This window comes from Mus caroli, unplaced genomic scaffold (assembly GCF_978045245.1).
Source record: "Mus caroli unplaced genomic scaffold, Mus_caroli_1 scaffold_2, whole genome shotgun sequence".
In the NCBI taxonomy this organism is placed as follows: Eukaryota; Metazoa; Chordata; class Mammalia; order Rodentia; family Muridae; genus Mus; species Mus caroli.
Window position 1 is genome coordinate 170,743,983 of NW_028227257.1, and position 21,041 is coordinate 170,765,023.

At 47.7% G+C, this 21,041-nt stretch overlaps 1 protein-coding gene across 9 annotated transcripts in view; it reads left to right on the plus strand.

The window, feature by feature from the left end:
• Positions 1–18,415, plus strand: part of Pfkfb3 (6-phosphofructo-2-kinase/fructose-2,6-biphosphatase 3) — a 34,737-nt gene extending 16,322 nt beyond the window's left edge. For 5 of the 9 annotated variants that reach the window (XM_085835198.1, XM_085835199.1, XM_021183970.3 and 2 more), the window contains exons 5-16: positions 474–548; positions 1,459–1,515; positions 4,231–4,355; positions 5,711–5,918; positions 6,224–6,370; positions 6,543–6,647; positions 7,989–8,118; positions 8,445–8,507; positions 8,619–8,683; positions 9,207–9,293; positions 10,136–10,309; positions 15,379–18,414. In XM_085835198.1, coding sequence (XP_085691324.1) covers positions 474–548; positions 1,459–1,515; positions 4,231–4,355; positions 5,711–5,918; positions 6,224–6,370; positions 6,543–6,647; positions 7,989–8,118; positions 8,445–8,507; positions 8,619–8,683; positions 9,207–9,293; positions 10,136–10,309; positions 15,379–15,426 — 1,284 coding nt within the window. In that variant the 3' untranslated portion in view covers positions 15,427–18,414. Of the gene's footprint in view, positions 1–473; positions 549–1,458; positions 1,516–4,230; positions 4,356–5,710; positions 5,919–6,223; positions 6,371–6,542; positions 6,648–7,988; positions 8,119–8,444; positions 8,508–8,618; positions 8,684–9,206; positions 9,294–10,135; positions 10,310–12,455; positions 12,483–15,378 lie in introns of those variants that run through there. The other 4 variants (XM_085835196.1, XM_029472904.2, XM_029472908.2 and 1 more) reach the window with 4 other exon arrangements.
• Positions 18,416–21,041: the final 2,626 nt, after the last annotated feature.

Consider the following 21,041-nt stretch of genomic DNA (forward strand, 5'->3'; position numbering starts at 1 on the left):
GGGACAAATGCCTCTGCATTTAAGGTCTGAGGGGACAAGTGGCCCAAAGCAGCTCATGACTCAGGAGTGTTTCTTGGGATGGATGTTGGGACATAGCTGTCACTCACCTGTGCAGTGGGCATCTGGCACCACCACTACTGTGTTGCTACCAGCCACTGTAGCCAGGGGCCATTCCTGGGTCCCTCATTGTATTTTACTGCTTGCTGGTCATCCCAGCTCCCCCTGCTGTGTCTAAGAGCTATAGGCAGAGGGAGAGAAGGGGAGTCTGGGAGGACCCTGGAGGTCAGGGGACAGGACATACTCTGTTTGAAGGAGGGATTTAGGCCTTAGTTCTGGAAACAATGGATTGAATTCCTTGTGGTTTGGGTAACTATTATTACCAGGCTTTAAATTTGTATTTATTTATTCGTTCATTCATTCATTCATTTATTCATTCATTTATTGATTGATTGATCCTTCTTCTTCTTTATCAGGTTTTTGATGCCACCAATACAACTAGAGAAAGAAGGCACATGATCCTTAATTTTGCCAAAGAAAATGACTTCAAGGTGAGCCAAACCTGCCTCCCCCAGCGAATTGAGAGAGAGGAAAAACCTTGGGAGTAACTGATTGCCTGGCTCTGTTGTCAGCTTCTTGCTGCCCTGAGTTGTTGATACATTGTCTCACTCTGTAGCCCAGGTTGGGTGGAACTCGCTGTGTGTAGCCCACGTTGACTTCAAACTTCTAGCAATCCCTTTGCTAAGTGTTGGGATTGTAGGTGTGAGCCTGGACTCACAGTTGCCTGTGTTTTGTTGTCTTGAAACAAGGTCTTCCTTGGGGTGGGATGCCTAGGAACCATGGGGGAGGGGGCGTGGCCATGCAAAGTTGGTGTTTAATGAAGTAATATTTCCCCCAGTGCCTCCTTATTAATATTTTGGGTAGCAAACAGACAAGTGCTTCTAGTTCTAAAGCACAAAAAGTATGTGTGTGTGTGTGTGTGTGTGTGTGTGTGTGTGTGTGTGTGAGAGAGAGAGAGAGAGAGAGAGAGAGAGAGAGAGAGAGTTTTGGGACATTTTCATTCATGTGTATCATTATTCTTTGTTCCTATTTGTGGTCCCAGTTTTTCTTGCCCCGTTCCCCCACTTACTGCTCCTTATCTGCTTCCCAAATAGTTTGTCTGATTTTGCTTTCGAAACAGGACAGGCTCCTGGGATGTGTATTCCATTAACCTGTTTTCCAGTTCTGCCTCTAGTCTTCCTGTTCTGTCATGATATCCCCCTGACCCCCCACACTCACACATGTAAATTTAGATTTTGCATCTAAGAGGAAGCATGCAGTGTCTGTCTGGTTCTAGCTTGCTTTATGTGTCCCCAGTCCTCTTCCTGCTGGTTTCCTTTCTTGTATCCTAGTGAACTCACTCGAAGCTAGCCTTCCTTGGTGGGCTGTTTTCACCTTGTTGTCTTACTTCCTTCCCCTCAGGCATTTTTCATCGAGTCGGTCTGTGACGACCCTACTGTTGTGGCCTCCAACATCATGGTAAGACAGTTCGGAAGCCCTTGTTTGTGTATGGCCCCTTATGCTATGAGGTTATTTGCTGTCCTGGAGCTCAGGTCAGCGACTGGACAGTAGCTAAAACCGTAGAAGCAGATGACCTGCCCCGTGTGTGATTGAGCACCCTCAGGTGGATCCTGGGAAGGCAGCAGTACATGGAGATATTGATTTAGCGCAGTCTGACCTGGTCCTGCTCTTAAGTGATATCCAGGCCCTTTCCAAGGTCTTAGAGGGCAAGCAGCAGTATATAGGCTTGGTTGAGACATGGTGGATAAAGGTGACAGACAGGAAGTAGTTTAACCTGGTGTCGGTGTGATGATGAAGCAGCTAGGGATGATTGGCAGCCCATCCCTTTATACAGGGGAGGCCATCCAGCTGTTCAGTTTTGCTTTCCAGGTCCTTGGTAGGTAAGAACTTTTATGTGAACCAAAGGCTTCAAGGCTCAGCATGCCAAAGGCAAAGGTCCCAAGTTTAGGAAGAAGGGATATAATATGTGTCTTCGCCCTCAATTCCACTAGACAAGGGTAGCTTGTCCAGATAACTCAAGGCCAATGGCAGCACTGTTTGATTCAACCTCCATTTTATTACTTGATAGCAATAGATCACAAACAGAAATGAGAATTATAAAGACAGGTCTGTGTTTTTAGTTCGTGTGTGTATAGGTGGTGGGATAGGCACAGTAAGAGGGCAACCTGTGGAGTCAGTTCCACCATGTGAGATCTGATCATCATGACTCGGGTCATCTTGACTTACTGAGCCTGAGCCATCTCACCATCGCACAACTTCTTGTGCTTTTAGATTATTTTCTTTTCAGCTTTGTCGTCGTCATCGTTGTTGTCGTTGTTGTTGTTGTTGTGTTCTTGAGGCAGGATTCTCACACTATAGCCCTGCCTGTTCTGGAACACTGTGTGACAGCGCAGGCTGATCTTATATTTGAGTCAAGACTTGCCTTGGTCCTCTACTGCCAGAATGATGGATGTAAATCTCATTCCTGGTTTCCAGTCTAATCATATTGGAATAGGACATATTTATAAAGAAAAATCAGTTTTCATAGGTAGGAGATGCAGGTGGCATTATTGCATATGCATATCTGTATGTCTGTCTATCTATCTATCTATTAATCATCTATCTATTTATCTATCCATACATCTATTATTCAGGGACAAGGTCTCACTGTGTAGCCCAGGCTGGCCTTGGACTCAGGGTTCCCTGAGTACTGGAATACGGGTGTGCACCACTACACCTGGCCTAAAATAGACCTTTAAAGGGATGCTAAACATTTGTAGCTTCTTTCACTGGTCTTCATCTCCAAGACAGTGGGAATAGTTCAAAGCATTTCTAAGAAACAAGCTCATGCTTCAGGGAGAGTGGGTGCAAAGGAAGAGGCTCACATTGGAGGAGGCAGAGGTGTTGGACTCATGGGGGCTTCACACGGTGCAGCTGTGAGATTGCTTTCCCCATTGAGCAGTCACTCCCATGCTGAGTTAGGAGTTTGTCTAGTGGTAGCTTTCTATTTATTCCTATACTTCCAGTTTTGCAGATTAGGCCCAGGAATTTGTGACCTATATCTGTTTTAATTGTACAAGTCACATAATATGTAACCGACCTTACTAGCTATTTTCAATGTGCAGATCTGCAGCATCAAGTACATCCAGACTCGTAGGCAACCATGTTTGTCATATGGCTCTTTGGTAGAGTGCTTGTCTACCATGCACGAAGCCGTGGGTTCAATCCCCTGTACTATATAAATTGGATGTAGTGGTGAATACTTGGAATCTCAGCGCTTGGGAGGTGGAGGCAGGGAGATCAGAAGTTCAAGGTCATCCTTGGCTATGCACTGAGATCTATGAGAGCCTGTCTCAAAACAAAAAGAACAGAACAAAAACAGTGGGAACCTCTATCATCAGTCTCCGGGCTTTCCCATCTTTTTGTCTGCCTTATAGTTGTGGGAGCAAAATATTAACGAAATTCTGAGGGCAGACATGATGGTGCCTGATGAATAATTTCAGCACTTGTTGGTCAGAGAGAGGTAGCAAGTTTTAACGGCTGAGGGTATGCTGCTCTACATAGCAGGTTCCAGCCCAGCCAAGACTGGGTAGTAAGACTTAAATCAGAGTTTCCCTAGAATCTACTTGGTTTTGTTTGTTTGTTTGTTTTTCTTTTTTGCATAATTGCCCAATTATAGGAGACTCCTTGTCCCAGAAGTGCTGCTAGGAAAGGTGTAGGCAGCACAGGCGGATTCTGCTTCTGTTGGAGCAGATAGAGAAGTCCTACCCAAGATCAGGGGACATTTCTAAGCAACACTTAATATGCCTTTTATAGCCAAAGGCCTGCTCTTTGTGTGCATCTGTAGGGTTCTGCTGGATTGAGGCTCAGGCTCATTCAGTTACTGGATTGACCCACCTAGGTGTGTGAGCCAGCTGTGTTCCTTATTGGGTCCTTGTTGGCTTTCTGAGCATCTTCCTGGTGCATTTTCCCGGTGCATCTTCCTGGTGGAATCATGAGGCCAAAAGGCCATGAGTCAAACTTCCTGCTGACACCCATTTTTTTTTTTTTTTTTTTTTTAAATCGTATATGCTGGGCAGGATACTCTTTATTCCGAGCCTTTTTGAGCTTTCCCTGTTTGAAAGCCCAAATCCTGCTTAATCTAAGCAGAAAGCCTTCCAAGGTGACTCACCAGGCTGCTCTTTGGTGTTGCAGGAAGTTAAAATCTCTAGCCCGGATTACAAAGACTGCAACTCAGCAGAAGCCATGGACGACTTCATGAAGAGAATCAATTGCTATGAAGCCAGCTACCAGCCTCTTGACCCTGATAAATGTGACAGGTGATTCCCAGAAGATACCACCCTGGATTATCCACACGAGGCCTCAAAACGTCCTCTAAAACAACTCCTAAATATATCTATAAACTCTTTAGAAACAGTCCCACCCTTTGGGGGAGGAGCCATTGGCCATCGATGGCTGCTGAGGGAGGGAGGGAGGGAAGGAGGGAGGGAGAGATTCTCTCCTTTGGCAACATGGCGGCTGCTGGCCCCAGTGGACAGACTTACATCCATGCATAAAGGAATTAATCAGACTCAAGGGGTTATTAATAATAAGACTCATGAAATAAGGGAGATTAGGAGCAGTTAGAGGGAGATAGTGGTGGATGGGTAGGTTCAAAATAAGGGTCGGCTCAGCTAGGAGCCCACACTGCTTTTCCAGATGACTGCGTTTCAGTTTCCAGCAACCATAGTTGGCGGCTCACAACCAATTGTAATTCAAACTACTGCGGGTTTGCATGCCTCCGGCCTCCCCAGGTTCTGCACTTATGTGCACATATCCACGCAGAAACATGCACACATACATATATAATTAAGTCTGTATCAGAGTCTCTTTCTCAATGACTCTCTACCTTAACAAGATTGACTAGGATATTTGTGGTTGTTTGTTTGTTTGTTTGTTTGATTGGGTTTCACTATAGCCCTAGCTGGGCTGGAATGAATTATAGATTCACAGATCTGACGGCCTCTGCCTCCCCAGTATGGGGATTAAAGGTGTGTGCCACCATGCCCAGCTAGGGTTTATTTTTTCCTCTCCCAACATTTATCTATTTATTTGCTTGTGTTTGGGTTTCTTGTCTGTCTATGTGTGTACATACATACTTAGGCACCATAGCACACATGTGGAAGCCAGAGGAGAACTTTTGGGAGCCCCTTTTCTCTCTGTCAACCTTGTGGGCCCAGGGGATCGAACCCAGGTCATCAGACTTGGTGGTAAACACCTCCACTGTTGAGCCATTACCCTGGCCCCTCCAGCTTACTTTTTGAGACAGTCTCTCGATGAACTCACTGAGTTGGCTAGGCTGACTGGCCAGTGAGCTCCAAGGAACCACCTGTCTCTGCTTCCCCAGCTCTGGAATTACAGACCATACCGTGCCCGGCTTAGAGAAGATATATTTGAATTTTAGGTTTGTATATTACTGAGTGAGCCATCTCTCTAGTTGTACTATCTGGCTTGAACAGCCTGGTTAAGGGAATTGTTGTTACCTTGGGTTTATTCTCTGACTCCTAGAGCAGACCTACAACAGTCACTGTTATGGGCCCCAGGAAGCAAATATACTAGAAGCTGGCTGGGCCCAGGGTGTGAGTGAGGTATACTGTCTAGGGCTACGGAGGCCTGAATGGTGGTTTCTTTGCAGGGACTTGTCACTCATCAAAGTGATTGATGTTGGCCGGAGGTTCTTGGTGAACAGAGTGCAGGACCACATCCAGAGCCGAATTGTATACTACCTGATGAACATCCACGTGCAGCCCCGTACCATCTACCTGTGTCGGCATGGCGAGAATGAGTACAACTTGCAGGGCAAGATTGGGGGCGACTCAGGCCTGTCCAGCAGAGGCAAGAAGGTAGAGGAGAGGAGAAAACATGGGGGTAGGGAGCAGGGGGTGATTGGTTCCCTCCTTGTTGTAGAGTTGAGGGTCTTTGGGTGTTGTGTGTTTTTGGCTGTTTTTGGCTTACTATGTTGTATGTATTTGTATGTGGCTTTGGTATGTGTACGTGTAAGTGTGGCCTAGAAGTCAGAGGGTAGAGTCAGGCCTCTTGGACCCTGATAAGAGGTTTGAGTGGCTTTGGTTGTTACCAAGCAATGACATAACATAACTTGGGAAAGGAACCGGAGTTTGTGTGACCTCTGCCTCCCCCATCCCCTCAGTTCGCCAATGCCCTGAGCAAGTTCGTGGAAGAACAGAATCTGAAGGACCTCCGTGTGTGGACCAGCCAGCTGAAAAGTACCATCCAGACCGCGGAGGCCCTGAGGCTCCCCTACGAGCAGTGGAAGGCACTCAACGAGATCGATGCTGTGAGTCCCAGGCCCGTGCAGCTGAGGGGAGGCCTGGCAGGGAATGGAGAGTTCTCTCATGGGTTCTCTGGAATTCTGGTGGCTTCTTGAGACTCCCCCCACCCCACCCCCCCTTTATTTGAGGTGGCCCTAGAGGAAAGTTTTCTGGAATGAATGTTGGTCTTCCTGACAGGGTGTGTGTGAGGAACTAACCTATGAGGAGATCAGAGATACCTACCCTGAGGAGTACGCACTGCGTGAACAGGACAAATACTACTATCGCTATCCCACAGGAGAGGTGAGCATGGGTCCCAGTCTCCCGTCTGCTGGTCTTTCTTTGTAATGGTTAGGGTCTGTGCCATGTGTGAATGGAGTTGGCTGAGAGAAGGCCTTGGGGGCCCCAGCTGGATCAGGTGAATCCCTACAAGATTTCTATACCCCACCCCATCTTCCACCAGTTCTGCAAACTCATCTCTACTACTTCTGTGGTCTAAATCTCACTAGAGAACCTTGTAAAATCCCTAAGGGAAGTGCGCTGTATTCCCCACACTGGAGAACAATGAGAACCGGATATGTCTGTCTGTCTGTCTCTCTGATGACATAGGATAGAGCAAAAAGGATGGCTGGTGATTGACTCCAGATCCAAGCTCTTCCCTGCATGGCAGGTCACATGGTAGACAGGCCGGGCTTGATGTCAGATGGCTTGTACCAAGGCTAGGCTGATGTTGGTAGAGGGAATGGCTGAGCAGGCAGTTACTCTTGTTGGAATGGAGTGTGTTGAGCCATGTGGAACTCTGGGAGTTAAGCCAGGTAGCTGTGTTGACACCTAGTGGGTGTCAACTTCTGAGCCTTTGTCATAGTTCCCATTCCTGGTGAGCCACCATGCTGTCTTCTGGTCTCACTCTGGCTTTCTCTCACTGGGACTCCAGTTAGGGGAAAAAGCACAGAAGAGTAGACGGCATAAGGAGGACCTTTGCTGGTTTTTATACTGTAGCTTTGTGCCTATTGTATAGCTCTGACCTTCCTTGCTTTTGACCCTGCCTTAACCTCCCCAGTGCTGGCATTACAGATGTGCACCTCCACACTGGCTACATTTTTTTGTTGTTTGATCTTAATGTGTAATGCCTTGAGTTCGTAGCAATTCTCCTGCATTTCCAAAGGAAACTGCAGATTCTTTAGCAATCAGTCTGACATCTCCTCCTTGCTCCTAACCCTGGTGACTACAAATCCCTTGTCTCTAGGCCTGCTCTGGGTGGTGCACAGAAGGAATTTTCAGTGTATAGATGGCAATACTTAGTGCCTTCCACTAGACATACAAATGTTTGAGGTTCTCCCACGCCATGACGGCACCAGGACTTCGTTTCTTTTAATGGTTGCCTGAGTAATAGTCTGTGGAAGAGTTCGACCTTTTTCCAGCACCCGAGGAGTAGGAAGAGGAAGGACTTCAGAAAGATCGAATTGCAGGCTTTCCTCATGTTCCCTAGGAGTATTGTATCAAATACAGAGTTGAATACATCACAGGATGGGTGTTTGTGTGTGTGTGTGTGCTGTGAGCCAGTCTGATGAAGACTGCGAGTGACTGCCTGGCTCTTCTCTGCCTGTCCTCTCCTAACATGCTGTTTCATTTCTGTGTGCTCAGTCCTACCAGGATCTTGTCCAACGCCTGGAGCCTGTGATCATGGAATTAGAGCGCCAAGAGAATGTATTGGTCATCTGTCACCAGGCTGTCCTACGCTGCCTACTAGCCTACTTCCTCGACAAGAGTGCAGGTATTGAAGGAAGCTGAGCCAGGAAGGAGGGAAGAAGGAAGCGGGCCTTTGAGTGCAAGGGGCAGGGGACCTGTCTTTCTTACTCTGCTTTGCTTCTGAATATGGGTCTGCCTGGCAGCCTGCTGAGGTGTTCATACCTGCTGCCTGTACACAGTGTGATGTTTAGTGGGCTTCATCACTTCATAAACCAGCCTGGAGAGCCCTCAAGCCTCCATGTGACCAAGGGCTTCTGGGTTAGGCGTGAGGCTCTTGTGTCTGGGGATGCCCCTGAACTTCTCCCTTTGCTCCAGTCTCTTATCTAACTATGATGACATGTCTCATTCCAGAGGAGATGCCATACCTGAAATGTCCGCTCCACACTGTCCTGAAACTGACACCTGTGGCATATGGTGAGTAACAGCCCCTGCTGGGCCCTGGCCCTGGGGTCTCATGGTGGCTGGGGGGCTGCAGAGGAGGAGGATCTTCATAACAGAAGCTGTCTTCTCCATCCTTCACCTCAGGGTGCCGGGTGGAGTCCATTTACTTGAATGTAGAATCGGTGAGCACACACCGGGAGAGGTCAGAGGTGAGTTAGGCTCTGATGCCCTGGGACCTTTGGAAAACCCTGGGTCTGGCTTTCTTCTGGAGGGGTCTCACTGAGTTTCTCTCTCTCTCTCACTCTCTCTCACTCTGTCATTTTGTCCTCGTTTCTACTTGACTGGGAAGAATGACGTAAACAGGGGGTTACTGCCTTCTGTCAATCATAGCCCTGGCACAGTAGCTGTTACTACTTTAGGCAGCAAAAGCTGTGGCCTTCTCAAAAGCACCAGAGGCCTGGCTCAGGCTGGACCAGCCAGTCAGCAACATCATTCACATGCCCTTAAGTTCATAGTTAGAAGAGGTCTGAGATAGGAAGAGGGCCGGAGGATGGGCATCCTACAGTATGGCCAAGGGAAGGTCTTAGGAGACTCGGCACCTGTCTTCCACCTCAGGGAGGTCTGAGGTTTTGCGGGAGGGAGTGTGTGGTCATGTTGAATCCCCTTACTGGGCAGATGGCGAATCTGTCCAGGCCTGTGTTGTGAAAGTGGGTTTAAATTTGCTTTATGCAGGCTGTCAAAATACAACACTTTGCCAGTGTAGTCAGACCTTCCTCTTACACCGAACTTGACTTTCAGTCTGTGGAGTCCGCAAAACAGGTGACTTACCCATCCCCAAGGAGCTTGGCCGGCAGACGTTGGTAGGAAGGGTACATGGATGGGGTGTCAGCCTGTTTTCTGCCTCACTTGCACTGTGGACCACGGTAGAAGAGGACTGTATCCCTGGGCTGCCTTGCCCTGTCTCCTGTCCCCGCCCTTCTGAACCAGGGCACCTGCTTACTTAGCTGAGTGCAGAAAGCCCTAACTAACCCTGGATTTAGACATGAGACAGGCTCCATGTACTTCAGAATACTTACTTGCTAGCACTGGGGCTGCAGATGTCCTGGGCTCTGAGGTGCTGGGCCAGGCTTTGGACCCTAGGAGCCTATTCTCTTGTCTCATCATCCTCTGCTTGAAAGGCTGACATCTCATCCTGGTGGACAGACTGCTACCTGTTTTCTGCTTCTTTGGCCTCCTAGACTGAGGCTGGTAGTGTCTGGGCGAGCACAGAGTATTAATAGATTCTTCTGTGTGCTGCAGACCAGGTGGAAGGGAGTCAGCCTGACACCGTTCTCCTCCCAGTCTGGAGATTTTAGAGTCAATGGTCTCTCCTGGGCCCTCTGTGGGTGGGGTGACTGGGAGTTAAGATTCTTTTCTCTGACCCCCTTCTCTGCTGTGATTGTAATTATTTTCTCTTCCCCTGCTTTGCAAATAGTGAGAAGCTCTGTGCCAACAGCAGCTCAGTGTCAAGGCCACTCACCTGGGTGTCCCTCTGGTTGTACCTTTACAAGTCTCAACAAGACAAATTTATGTGGGGTGTGTGTGTGTGTGTGCGTGCTTCTCTTCCTACCTCCCCACTCCTTGTAACTGTCGCCTTCTCTCTTTTGTCTTTGTCTGCTTAGGATGCAAAGAAGGGACCTAACCCGCTCATGAGACGCAATAGTGTCACCCCACTAGCCAGCCCTGAACCCACCAAAAAGCCTCGCATCAACAGCTTTGAGGAGCATGTGGCTTCCACTTCTGCTGCCCTGCCAAGCTGCCTGCCCCCGGAAGTGCCCACGCAGCTGCCCGGACAAGTCAGTGATCCTGCTTTAATTACTGCCTACAGGGGAGAGTGCAGAGGGAAGAGGATGCCTGTATCTGGGGTTCTATGTTGTGTTTGCAAGTGAGAATGAGTGCCTGTGTTCAAGTGGGCTGCCTGTGGGGTGTGTGTCCGGTGAGGTTTGTGACTGTCTAGTGTATGTACATGCATCAGCAGAACATACGGTTCTCTCTCTGGAATCTTTCCTCATCCGCAGTGACTGTGTGCATCCTTTCCGAGCTGTGGTCTTTATTCTTTATTGAGCAGAATCAGGCAGAGTAAAAGACACTATAAAATGCCCCCGTCCTATACACATTTGTGAGTGTTACTACAACAGTCTATACTCTAGCAAGTCTCAATCCAGGAGTCTGTACGTCCCAGGGGACTGATGTCTTGTCTTTCCTCTCTTTTGCTAACTCCTTTGCTGTCACCTCTGGCAGAAAAAGGGCTGAGGCCACACAGAAAAGCCTAACTCCTCTCCAGAGCCAGCATAGCCCTGTCCTCCTTAGAAACAGTCCAGAGCCGGAGAGGCAGCTGAGTTTAAAGCTCTTTCTGTCCAATTTCAGAGACTTATGTTCAGATCCTGAGAACCCATGCAATAAATTGTGCCTGTAAAATCACCAGTGGTGAGATGGGAGGCAGAAACAGGTAGATCCTCGAAGCTCTCGGCCAGCTAGCCTGGTCCACATGGTGAAATCCCAACACAGTAAGAAAAGGTGGAAGGCTCCTGAAGATTGACATCTAAGGTTGTCCTTTTATGTCCACTTATGGGGTACTTGTGTCTACCTGCACCTTGATACACGGATGCTCGTGTGCATGGTATGCGTATACACACATACAGAATCAGGCAGCTAAGACAACCACCTTTTCACACAGCGGTTAGATGATCAGAGTAAAAATAAACAGAACTCAGCAAGACTCACTCTTTCACTAGCTTGAAAGATCAAAGGCTGAAGAGTTTGGCTGTTGAGCATCCAAATTTGTTTTCAGGAAACCAGTCCTTTAGAGATAGCTGAGGGCCTTTGCAAACATGAGACAGTAGACCTTGCCCCGTGCCTGGATGAATTTCAGATCAATGCTAGGCCAGTTCTGGCTGTGTGGAGACAGCTCTTCTGCTGCCCCTGAGCTTCCTGTTAACTTCTTAAGGGTTAGAATGAGGTCCAGAGAGAACCCTGTGGCCTCCAATGCTCATTTAACTACTCCAGGCCTCGGTTTCCTAACCTGTAGGATTGGACAGTAATATACCCTACAAAAAGTGCCTCGGATAAGATGCTGTCCATATATCTTGGGTCTGGCACAAAGTAAGGGTTAGGTTCAGTGAGATGACAGATTCCCTGGGAGCCCAGGGACTTGGCTTTGGTTGTAGCTCTGTCCTAACCTGAGTGTAGGTTGTTTTCCCCCATTTGGCCTCAGGTTGTCACTATATAGTTCAGAGTACGTAGTCTCTAACTTAGGTCATTCTAGCTCTGCCTCCGGAGTATAGGATTGCTTTGTTTTGTGGAGGACAGGGTCTCATGGTGCATAGAGACTGACCTTAGACTTACTGTGTAGTTGAATATAACTTTGAACTCCTGATTCTCCCCCCTCCTCCCAGGCACACTGCTATGCCTGGCATGTGGATTTTAATGTCCAGGCTCAGTCTCTTTAGCATTGGAAATGGACACAGGAGCAGTGAGAAGACTCCTTTAGGTCTGAGCATTTTCTAACTACAGCCAAGCAAATGGCTTCTCTATGCCACTCTATCCTGGTGCATTGTGGGAGTCTTCTGTTGCAGAGGCTCAAGGGTTGGGCCAGGGACAGGTGACATCCAGAACTACACTGATCTGGTCATAGAGGTCACTGGCAAGAGCTCAGTCTTGTTCCCCCACTTCACAGGTGCCTCTGACTTTGTTAGGACAGCCCTTTCAATGGCCAGTTCCTCAGGCACAGATGTCTGGCATCTCTTGGCCGGTTCAGACATGGGAGGGGTGCAGGACTCGACTCAGCAGCTGCCATCTGGCCTCCTGACTGACTGACTTTCTCTCTCTCTCTCTCTCTCTCTCTCTCTCTCTCTCTCTCTCTCTCTCTCTCTCTCTCTCTCTCTCTCTCTCCTCTCTCTCCTCTCTCTCCTCTCTCTCTCTCCTTATCTTGTCTCCCTGCAGCCTTTGCTAGGGAAAGCCTGTCTGTAAGTATTTCCTTCTCAATAATTCTATTGCTTGCACTCAGCGCTTGCTTGTTTGCCCATTTGGTCTCCTGCCTGTTGAAGTATTTAGGAGGAAAACAGTCTGAGGTTGCCCATAGAGGAGTAGGAGATAGGAAGACAGAATTCCCAAAGTTTGTAGAGAAGAGATACAGAAAGGGATACATGGTGGATTTCACCATGTTCAGCACACTCCAATGCCATCAACCACAGGGTGCTATTCCCCACTCCCTCTTGGGGTTCTATGCTGTGTCTTCTTCATTGGTCACAGGCAGGGCTTGACGTAATGCCAGAGTTCCCTTGTGGGGTCAGATTTTCATGCTGAGCGAATCTAATGCTTACTACCCCTGCTTTGTACCTCCTCCCCCAGAGGAGCATCCTTTTGTTCTGAAAACAATATTGAATCCAGAACCTAGTAGCCAAGCATGGGGACCGATTTTGATGTCATGGAGCTGTCCTGGCCTGTCAGTCCTGCCAAGGGACAGTCTGTGGAGACATCCATGTACGAACTATAGCTGGGGATCCCACTCCACTGTATCCTCAGACCTGACTGCAGCTGTGACAAGCATGAGTCTAATCTGGAGACCCAGCTTGTAAGCCCAGCCTGAGAGTGCCACCTCATGTCCTAGACCATTAGATCTATGAAATCAACCCTGATCCTCTGACCACAATGAATCAATGATAGTTTTATGGAAACAGTACTATCTTAGTCCTATCTAGCCTGGAATTTACTGTATAGCCCAGACCTCAAATTTAGTAGTCCTCTTGGCTTTCACTTCTGAGTGCTTGAGTTACAGGTACGCATATACTGATATACCGATTTACTTGGCATCCAGAATTCATTTTAAAAGCCAAGTCAAACCAACTTTGCCACTGTCTTTGGAACATTAGGCAAGCTAAGACAATATTAAGACTTTAGCTTCCTCTAAGTGTCAATTGCAACTCTGTAGGGAGCATTGCTAATGAAAATATGCATATAACTCAGGTAAATATCTGGCACCTAGGCAAGTCCTGATGGGTGATGTCTGGTGTATCACCACTTCTGACACTCTAGCTTTAAGTGTGCATGTAGGTGGCCCTTGGTTCCCTCTGCTCTGCTCCACTGGATTTTCCTTTCTCAGAGCAGCTGGAGTACTCGGTCTGGAGCTTGAGAAGCCCCAAAGGCCTGATGCCCATCATCTTGGTCTCCCAATAACACTGAGTGATGTGCAGACACTCACCTCTATGGTATCTTCCTGGGGGATGTTGCTCTGCTCAGGACCAGGGGACCACCTGCCGTTCTCAGTGCATTTTACATCCTAAGATTACAGATGCACACTAAAGCGAGAACACTGCTCAGGCTGGCAGTGTAGCTCAGTTGGTGGACGATTGCCTAGCGTGCAAGAGGCCCTGAGTTTGATTCCCTGGCACTGCAGGAAGCAGGCAAGGTGGACTGCATCTGTAACCTCAGCACTCAGGAGGAGGCAGGAGAATCAGAAAATCTAGGCCATCTACAGTACAGAGAGTTTGAGCAGAGCCTGGGCTAAGTGAGACTTGATTTCCAAACTGAACAGAAGATACTAAAATTGGTTTTGTTTTCTCCTCTTCCAACCTGTTTGCTTTTTTTTTTTTTTTTTTTTTCCCCTTCCCCACTATGCTTGAAAGACGAAGTGTCTGTCACATTTTTTCAAAGTTTTCTCCTTACTAACCTGGGAAAGGTAACTGAGCTGGTGCATGCCCCTGTTTCCTCCTGCGTCCAAGTCCTTGTGTCTCGGCCAGAGGGTGTCTTAGTTTGTGTACGGTTGCCCATTGTGGAGTACATGTGTCAGTGCTGGATGGTCTTTCAAGCAGTGCCATTAATGTGGGGTCTTTTCCCATGTGTGTCTGTCTCTGTGTGTCCTGAGCCCCCTGAGGAAATGGTGTAGATGTGACGTCCCCTGTGGCTCTTCATTGTTACTGTTGCTTTGTCATGTTGGAATGCTCAAGGCCTTGGGCCTGTGGGGTGGCAGGGGAAATTGGAACCCTTCCTTTTTTGACCCTACAACATGATTGGGGTACTTTGTGTACCTGACCCAGGGCACTACCAGAAGGACCCCTATTTAACACAGGACACTATTGCCTGGGTCCCCAAGTCACATTCAACCACGAGTGGTAACTCCAGGACAGCCCCACACTGGGTCACTTCTCTAGACATCCACAGTTAGGTTACTCTATTCTGTGGCCTGAGAGTAGTTCTTGTGTTCTTGCCTGGCTGAACTCCATCATTCCATGATCCTGCCTGACCCAGCTAATCGTTGTGAGACTTCTTTCTGGGGGGGTGGGGGTGGGATTCATGGGTCAGGACGCAGCAGACTTGAGAGACAATTTCCTTTAGGTCTCTTGTGTGGCCAGCTATCCCACTCACCTCTTGCATTCTGTGGTGCTCTGTGAACAGACTTGAGACTCAAGTGTAGATAAGTGCAGGGCTCTGTTAGCTGTTTCCAGAGAGGAACTGTGACACTCTAGACAGTCCTAGCTGGTTTTGACCTGGCTGGAGAGTAGCCTTCAGTTCCTAAAGTGGAGGGTGCATGACTTTCCTATTTGTGCCTCATGTTCCCTTGTCTTTTGTCTAACCCCTGGAACAGCAGGCTCCCATGTCACATGCCTGTCCCTCTCCTTGCCCCTCTGGCTGGAATCTAGCCCAGTGCTGAGCAGAATCCTAGCCTATTTCTCTAGCTTCTTCTGTAGCCTAGGATGTTTTCTGTCACTTTCTGAGTCCTGCCTGGGCTCTCCTCGTGTTTTGTGATCATCCTCTGCTAGGGTGTGTTCGCAGGGGGTGTCTTGTGGCATGGCTTTGAGCCTTCTGCCTGAGAAATACAATCAGCAGCAGGTTCTGACTCTCCCTTTCTTCTCTCTCCTGAGAACAGAACATGAAGAGCTCCCGGAGCGGTGCCGACTCTTCCCAGAAGCACTAAAGCCGAAATGTGGGTTCCATTCCATTTCCACAGCCTGCCTTGTGCCCGCTCATCTTCTCGAGGCCAAGTGATCCCAAGGACTTCTGGACTCGGGGAGAATGGAGGTCGGCATGTTGAAGAGTAGAAGCCCTTCCCCCCACTGAGATGTTGGGGTGGCAAAGACAACTAGGAAGTTGTACAGATCCCAGCTTCCAGTGATAGAGCAGCAGACCTTCCTACGCTCTGTTCTCTTTCGGCTTCCAGGGCTGTCTAACCTCTCAGGCCCTTCCAAAGCTTGGAGAGGACTATAGTACTAGAGGAGGCGAGATCAGACCCCTAAGTGGGGACCCTGGACACCACCATGCTGTTTTGTTTTGTTTCTTTGGATCCTGGCCTGGCATGTCCATAGTCAGAAGCTAAGAGTGGCAGAGAATCCCGAGACTCAGAGTTAGACCCCACTTGCCGGAGGCTCAGGGACGAGATTGCACATTCTCATGTGGCTTTTATGCATCTTGGCCTAGGAGGAGGCCTCAGAGACAAGAGACTTGGGCACTGCTGCATTGGGTATGGGATTTCTCCTTCTGAGGAGACCTTGAGCTGAGGCCTACTGGTCAGCTGAGCAATGACATGCCCTGACTCCTCTACAGGCCCACATGTCTTCTGGGTCCCAAGTTAAGGGACAGACTGGTTATATCAGTGGAAGGAAGGATTTTGTGGAAAAAAATAACCAGGGCCCCCCTCTTCCCAGGCAGGGTCCCTTAGACCTTCTGTTCTTCACCTTGGGCCTGGAAGCAACTGAGTAGATTCTGTTGTTGGCTGTTTGTTTGCACTTTTCCTTCCTTCCTTCCTTCCTTCCTTCCTTCCTTCCTTCCTTCCTTCCTTCCTTCCTTTCTTCCTTTCTTTCCCTTCCTTCCTTCCTTCCTTCCTTCCTTCCTTCCTTCCTTCCTTCCTTCCTTCCTTCCTTCCTTCCTCCTTCCTTCTCTTCTTCTCTCCTTCCTTCCCTCCCTCCCCACACCTCACTTCAAGAACCTAGGGTGCTGGCCCTTTGAGGCTTGCGGCTTCTGAATGGGAGGAGTTGGGGTGTCTTCAAGATGGGGAGTCTCAGAGCCTTCAGCTTCACTCCCATTGTTCAAGAAGGGACAGTGGCCCAAGGAAGGCTCATTTCAGGCTGCCTGCTCAGAGCTGTCTGCATATTTTGGCCAAGTGTCTGTTGCTGTATGCCTCATACCACCATGCTGGCCATCTCGAGGAGTCACCCCCAGTGTAGAAAAGCATCCTTGTCAGCTTTATGGCATTGGTGATATTTTTGCATGGGTTGAAAAGTAGCGCTAATGTCTTTGTCTTTGTCTTCCTGTTTCTCCCCTTTGTCCACCCATGTTCTGGGGGAGGACAGGACATCCCAAGCCTGGAAGCAACCAATGGGAAACTCAGCAGTGTCAGCCCAAAGGACCCTTTATGACGATGCTGCACAGCTAGGGCCAAAGGCCACTCTTTACTTTCTGCTTCCTTCCTGGGAGTCCCAGGGATCCTCTCTTCCCCAGCTCAGGGGACAACAGATCCTGGGGTGACACAGGGCATGCTTCAGACACTTTAAAGTCACTTTGTGTTTTCATAGCTAACCACTCAAACATTTGGCCCAGCCTACTACCCTTTATATCTGTGGTTCACCAGGATATTGATAGATATCTCCATCTGAAGACTTGGACATTTCTCTCTGTGGCTTGAGTCTTGACAAGGATATATGAACTGCAGATGTGGGCTGACATGTGTGCAGGCAGATAATATTTTTGGACCCAAGGACCTGCAGCGTTGATTTTGGGGGTAGGGTTGGGGGTGGGTTAGGGAGCAGGATCAGAACTGTGTAGCCCAAACTAGCCTCAAACTCATGGCCTTTCTCCTGTCTCAGCCTCCCAAATGTTAGCCGTTGTGGTTATAAGCATGAGCCACCACCACACCATGCCTGGTACTGTGGCTTTGTACCTGAATGTGGTTTCTTCGATGCTTCCTCCTGACCATATCCATTTTATGGTTACAGAACCAGCTTTTACAACATAGAGACTCTCGAGGCTAAGACAGGTAGGGGTGACCAGCCTAAGTCAATACATCAAGAGAAAGCTTTGTCCAATGTGATTTCACATTCTGTGAACACCTATGATTAAGATCAGGCCCAGGAGATCTTGATGCGGGTGGAACATGCATCCTTCAAAAGCCAGTGACTTGGTGGATGGGATGGGTAGCACCCACAGAACTTCTACTCTCCCACCCAAAACAGCAAAATAAAATGGGGACCAATGTTTTTAACGTTGCATATTTGTTTTGGGGGTAAATTTCTCCCCTTTCCTTCAACAACGGGCACTACCCTTGATTTATGGGGAGAAGAAAAACTGTTGGAACCACACCAATGATATTTTCATTTGTAATACTTGAAATTTATTTTTTTATTATTTTGATAGCAGATGTGCTATTTATTTATTTAATATGTATAAGGGAGCCTAAAACTAGAAAGCTGTCTAGATTGGGTTTAATTGTTCATTGGTTTGGGGCCTTTCAATGTGTGACTGATGACTTCTTCATGTTCTGTGTCATTGTCTCTGTCAATGACCTGGGAAGAAGCTTTGCAAGCTTTTTAACAGGCCACGCCTTCCTTTCAGACATCTGTGTAGTTTGCAGTTTCAAGAACAATAAAAACCTGGTTGAGATACACCTGCGGGACTTGCTTCTCAGGCTTTTGTGGAGAACAAGTGTCAGTTTCCTTTCTAGGCATTTAGTGCGTGGTTTTGTGTGTCAGTGTGTGTGTTTGTATGTCAGTGTGTGTGTGTGTTTCTCAGTGTGTGTGTGTGTGTGTGTGTGTGTGTGTGTGTGTGCCAGCTCATACACGTGCACGGGGGTGCACACATGTAGGGGTCAGAGGATAGCTTGACAGGAGTCCATCTCTCCCAGCCTCTAGGCTTGTCAGTGCCTTTACTTGAGTCAATCATTTTACTGGACCACAGGGTCTTTTATTGAGATTTATGGCCAGCGCACCTCTCAGCTCCTTGCAGAACCCTGTATTATCTTCCTTTAAACAAGAAACAACAGATTGTCAAGTTTGTATATTTAGGAAATATAATAAAATGTGTTAATTTTAAATTAATAGACTTTATTGTTTCCCCCTCCCCTCCTTCCTTTTCTTTTTGGTTTTTCAAGACAGGGTTTCTCTGTGTAGTCTTGGCTGTCCTGGAACTCACTCTGTAGATCAGGCTGATCTCGAACTCAAGAGATCTGCCTGCCTCTGCCTCCTGAATTCTGGGATTAAAGGTGTGTGTCACCACTGCTGAACTTTTTTTTTTTTTCTTTTGAGACAGGGTAATTCAATGTGTGATTGATATCAGCCCAGGCTGATGTCAAACTTGTCCTCTTCCTGTCTCAGCCTTCCAAGTGCTGGGTTATAGGCATACAGTGCCTATAACACCCATTCTAGACTCCATTCACAACAACAACAACAAAATCTTGTTTCTGTATGTGCAAGTATGAGTGTGCCCTAGCATATATCATTTATGTAGAGGTCAGGACAACTACCTGTGTTGATCCCGGTCTGTCAGTCTCCTTGAGGCAAAGTCTAAGCTGAATGTGCTAGGTTAGCTAGTCTACAACCAGAGGATTCCCACTCCTCCATTCCTCTTACCGGCTCACCCCCATCACCGTAGAGGCACTGAGATCCAGCTTAGGTAGGTTGTGGGAATCTGAGGGGTTGTTAGACTAGCACAGCAAGTCATCGTCCTCCACTCCCTGGAGATGGAATTTAGGGACTCACGAATGCTAAGTGCTGTGCCCTGATGTTTTCCACCAAGCTTGATGATCTATGTAGGGGAAGAAAACCAACTCCTACCAAATTATCCTCTGGTTTCCACACATGCTGTGTCAGCAAGCTAGTGCCCCCCCCCCACCCCCCAAATAAATGCGTTTTCATTTTTGTTTTTGAGACAGGGTTTTTCTGTGTAGTCCTGGCTGTCCTGGAACTCACTCTTTAGACCAGGCTGGCCTTGAACTCAGAAACCCACCTGCCTCTGCCTCCCAAGTGCTGGGATTAAAGGCGTGGGCCACCACATCCCGGCATAAATGAGTTTTCAAACTTCAGTAACTTCTTTGTTCTTTTGATAGCCAAAAATTAAGGGTTTGGTGTTTGTTTGTTTGTTTGTTTTCCCCAAGAGTCAAGGTCTTTATCTCTACAGACTGAAGAGTGGATGATAGTGTATATCCAGTTTGAACCTTACATGCCCCAAAAGTTGCTCTGGTGCCCAAATCCCTTCCACTCTTCTAACCCTAGCTCGGGAGAGAATAGTCACCGGGCATCTCTATGCTGAAATGATTTCTGGAACTGTCATCCGGAGACTGCAGTGGGATGGAGACAGCTATATATAGACTTTCCTGACTTTTAAGCTTCTCATTAGGTGTTGAATAGAACTTTGCAATCTGGTTCCATCTTTCAGGTTATCTTTTAAGAGAATGAAAAAGCTATCAGGACTACGGGTAGATCACTAGTTTTGCTTCCGCAAGGCCCTGAGTCTGATCTTTAGCATCCTTCTTCCCCAAATTAAATGAAGTTTGACATAAAAAATAAAAAGCAAGCATGCTAAGTGTGATGGAATATGTCTGTATTGGGTAGGGGAAGTGGTACACAAACCTGAAACAAGTAGGGACTGAAGGATGCTGGGAGAATCTGGTGTCTAGCGTCTGCTTTGATTTGAAACCTAATCATAGCACTTGGGAGTCTGAGGCAGGGGGATGATAAACCAGAGGCTGGACTATATAGTGAGAGTCTGACAAAAATAACATGAATTTGCCACAACCCCTCCCCAGAGGCATGGAGAAAGAAAGTGTAGCTTGTAGACACAGTGAAAAATTTTTTTCAGCCATAAAGACCAAAGTTAGGAAAGTGGATACAGCTAAATAGGATCATATTAGGTGAAGTAAGTCAGTCCCAGACAGACATTGATGCTGCTCTAGCTTGTGGATCTTAGGCATATCAATGGCATACTTTCTTGATTAATGATTGATGAGGGAGGGCCCACTAGCCTACCTTCCATCTCTAGGCAGGTGATCCTGGATTATTTTTAAAAGCAAGATGAGGGAGCCAAGAGAAGCAAGCCTGTAAGCAACATTCCTCCTTCAGTTCCTGCTCCTAATTTCTGTTGTAATGTGTAAACTATAAACAATAACCAGAAACAAACCCATTCTTCCCCAAGTTGCTTCTTCTGGTCATGGCATTTTCTCCTAGCAATAGAGAGCAAAGGAAGACACAGTCCACTATGGCAGGTGCCACAGAGGCAAGAGGAGCTCCAGGGCTGGTCACGAGCTGCCCATAGTCAAGAGGGAGAAGGTAGCAGATGCTAGCATAGTATTACTTAGTTTTTGTTAGGTGCTTTCTCCATTTTATTGAGTCTTTGCCCCAGGGAACGGGGGCAACAGTTAAAATGAATCTCCCCCCATAACAAAGATAGTCCCTAATAGTCATGCCCAGAGGATCATCTCCCAAGTGAGTCTAGATTCCATCAACTTGACAATACTAACCATCACACTGTCTAAGGAAACAATGAAAATTAATGGGATGTTGGGAGCTTTCAAATGGAGGATGGTTTAGGCAGGGTAAGGGGAAA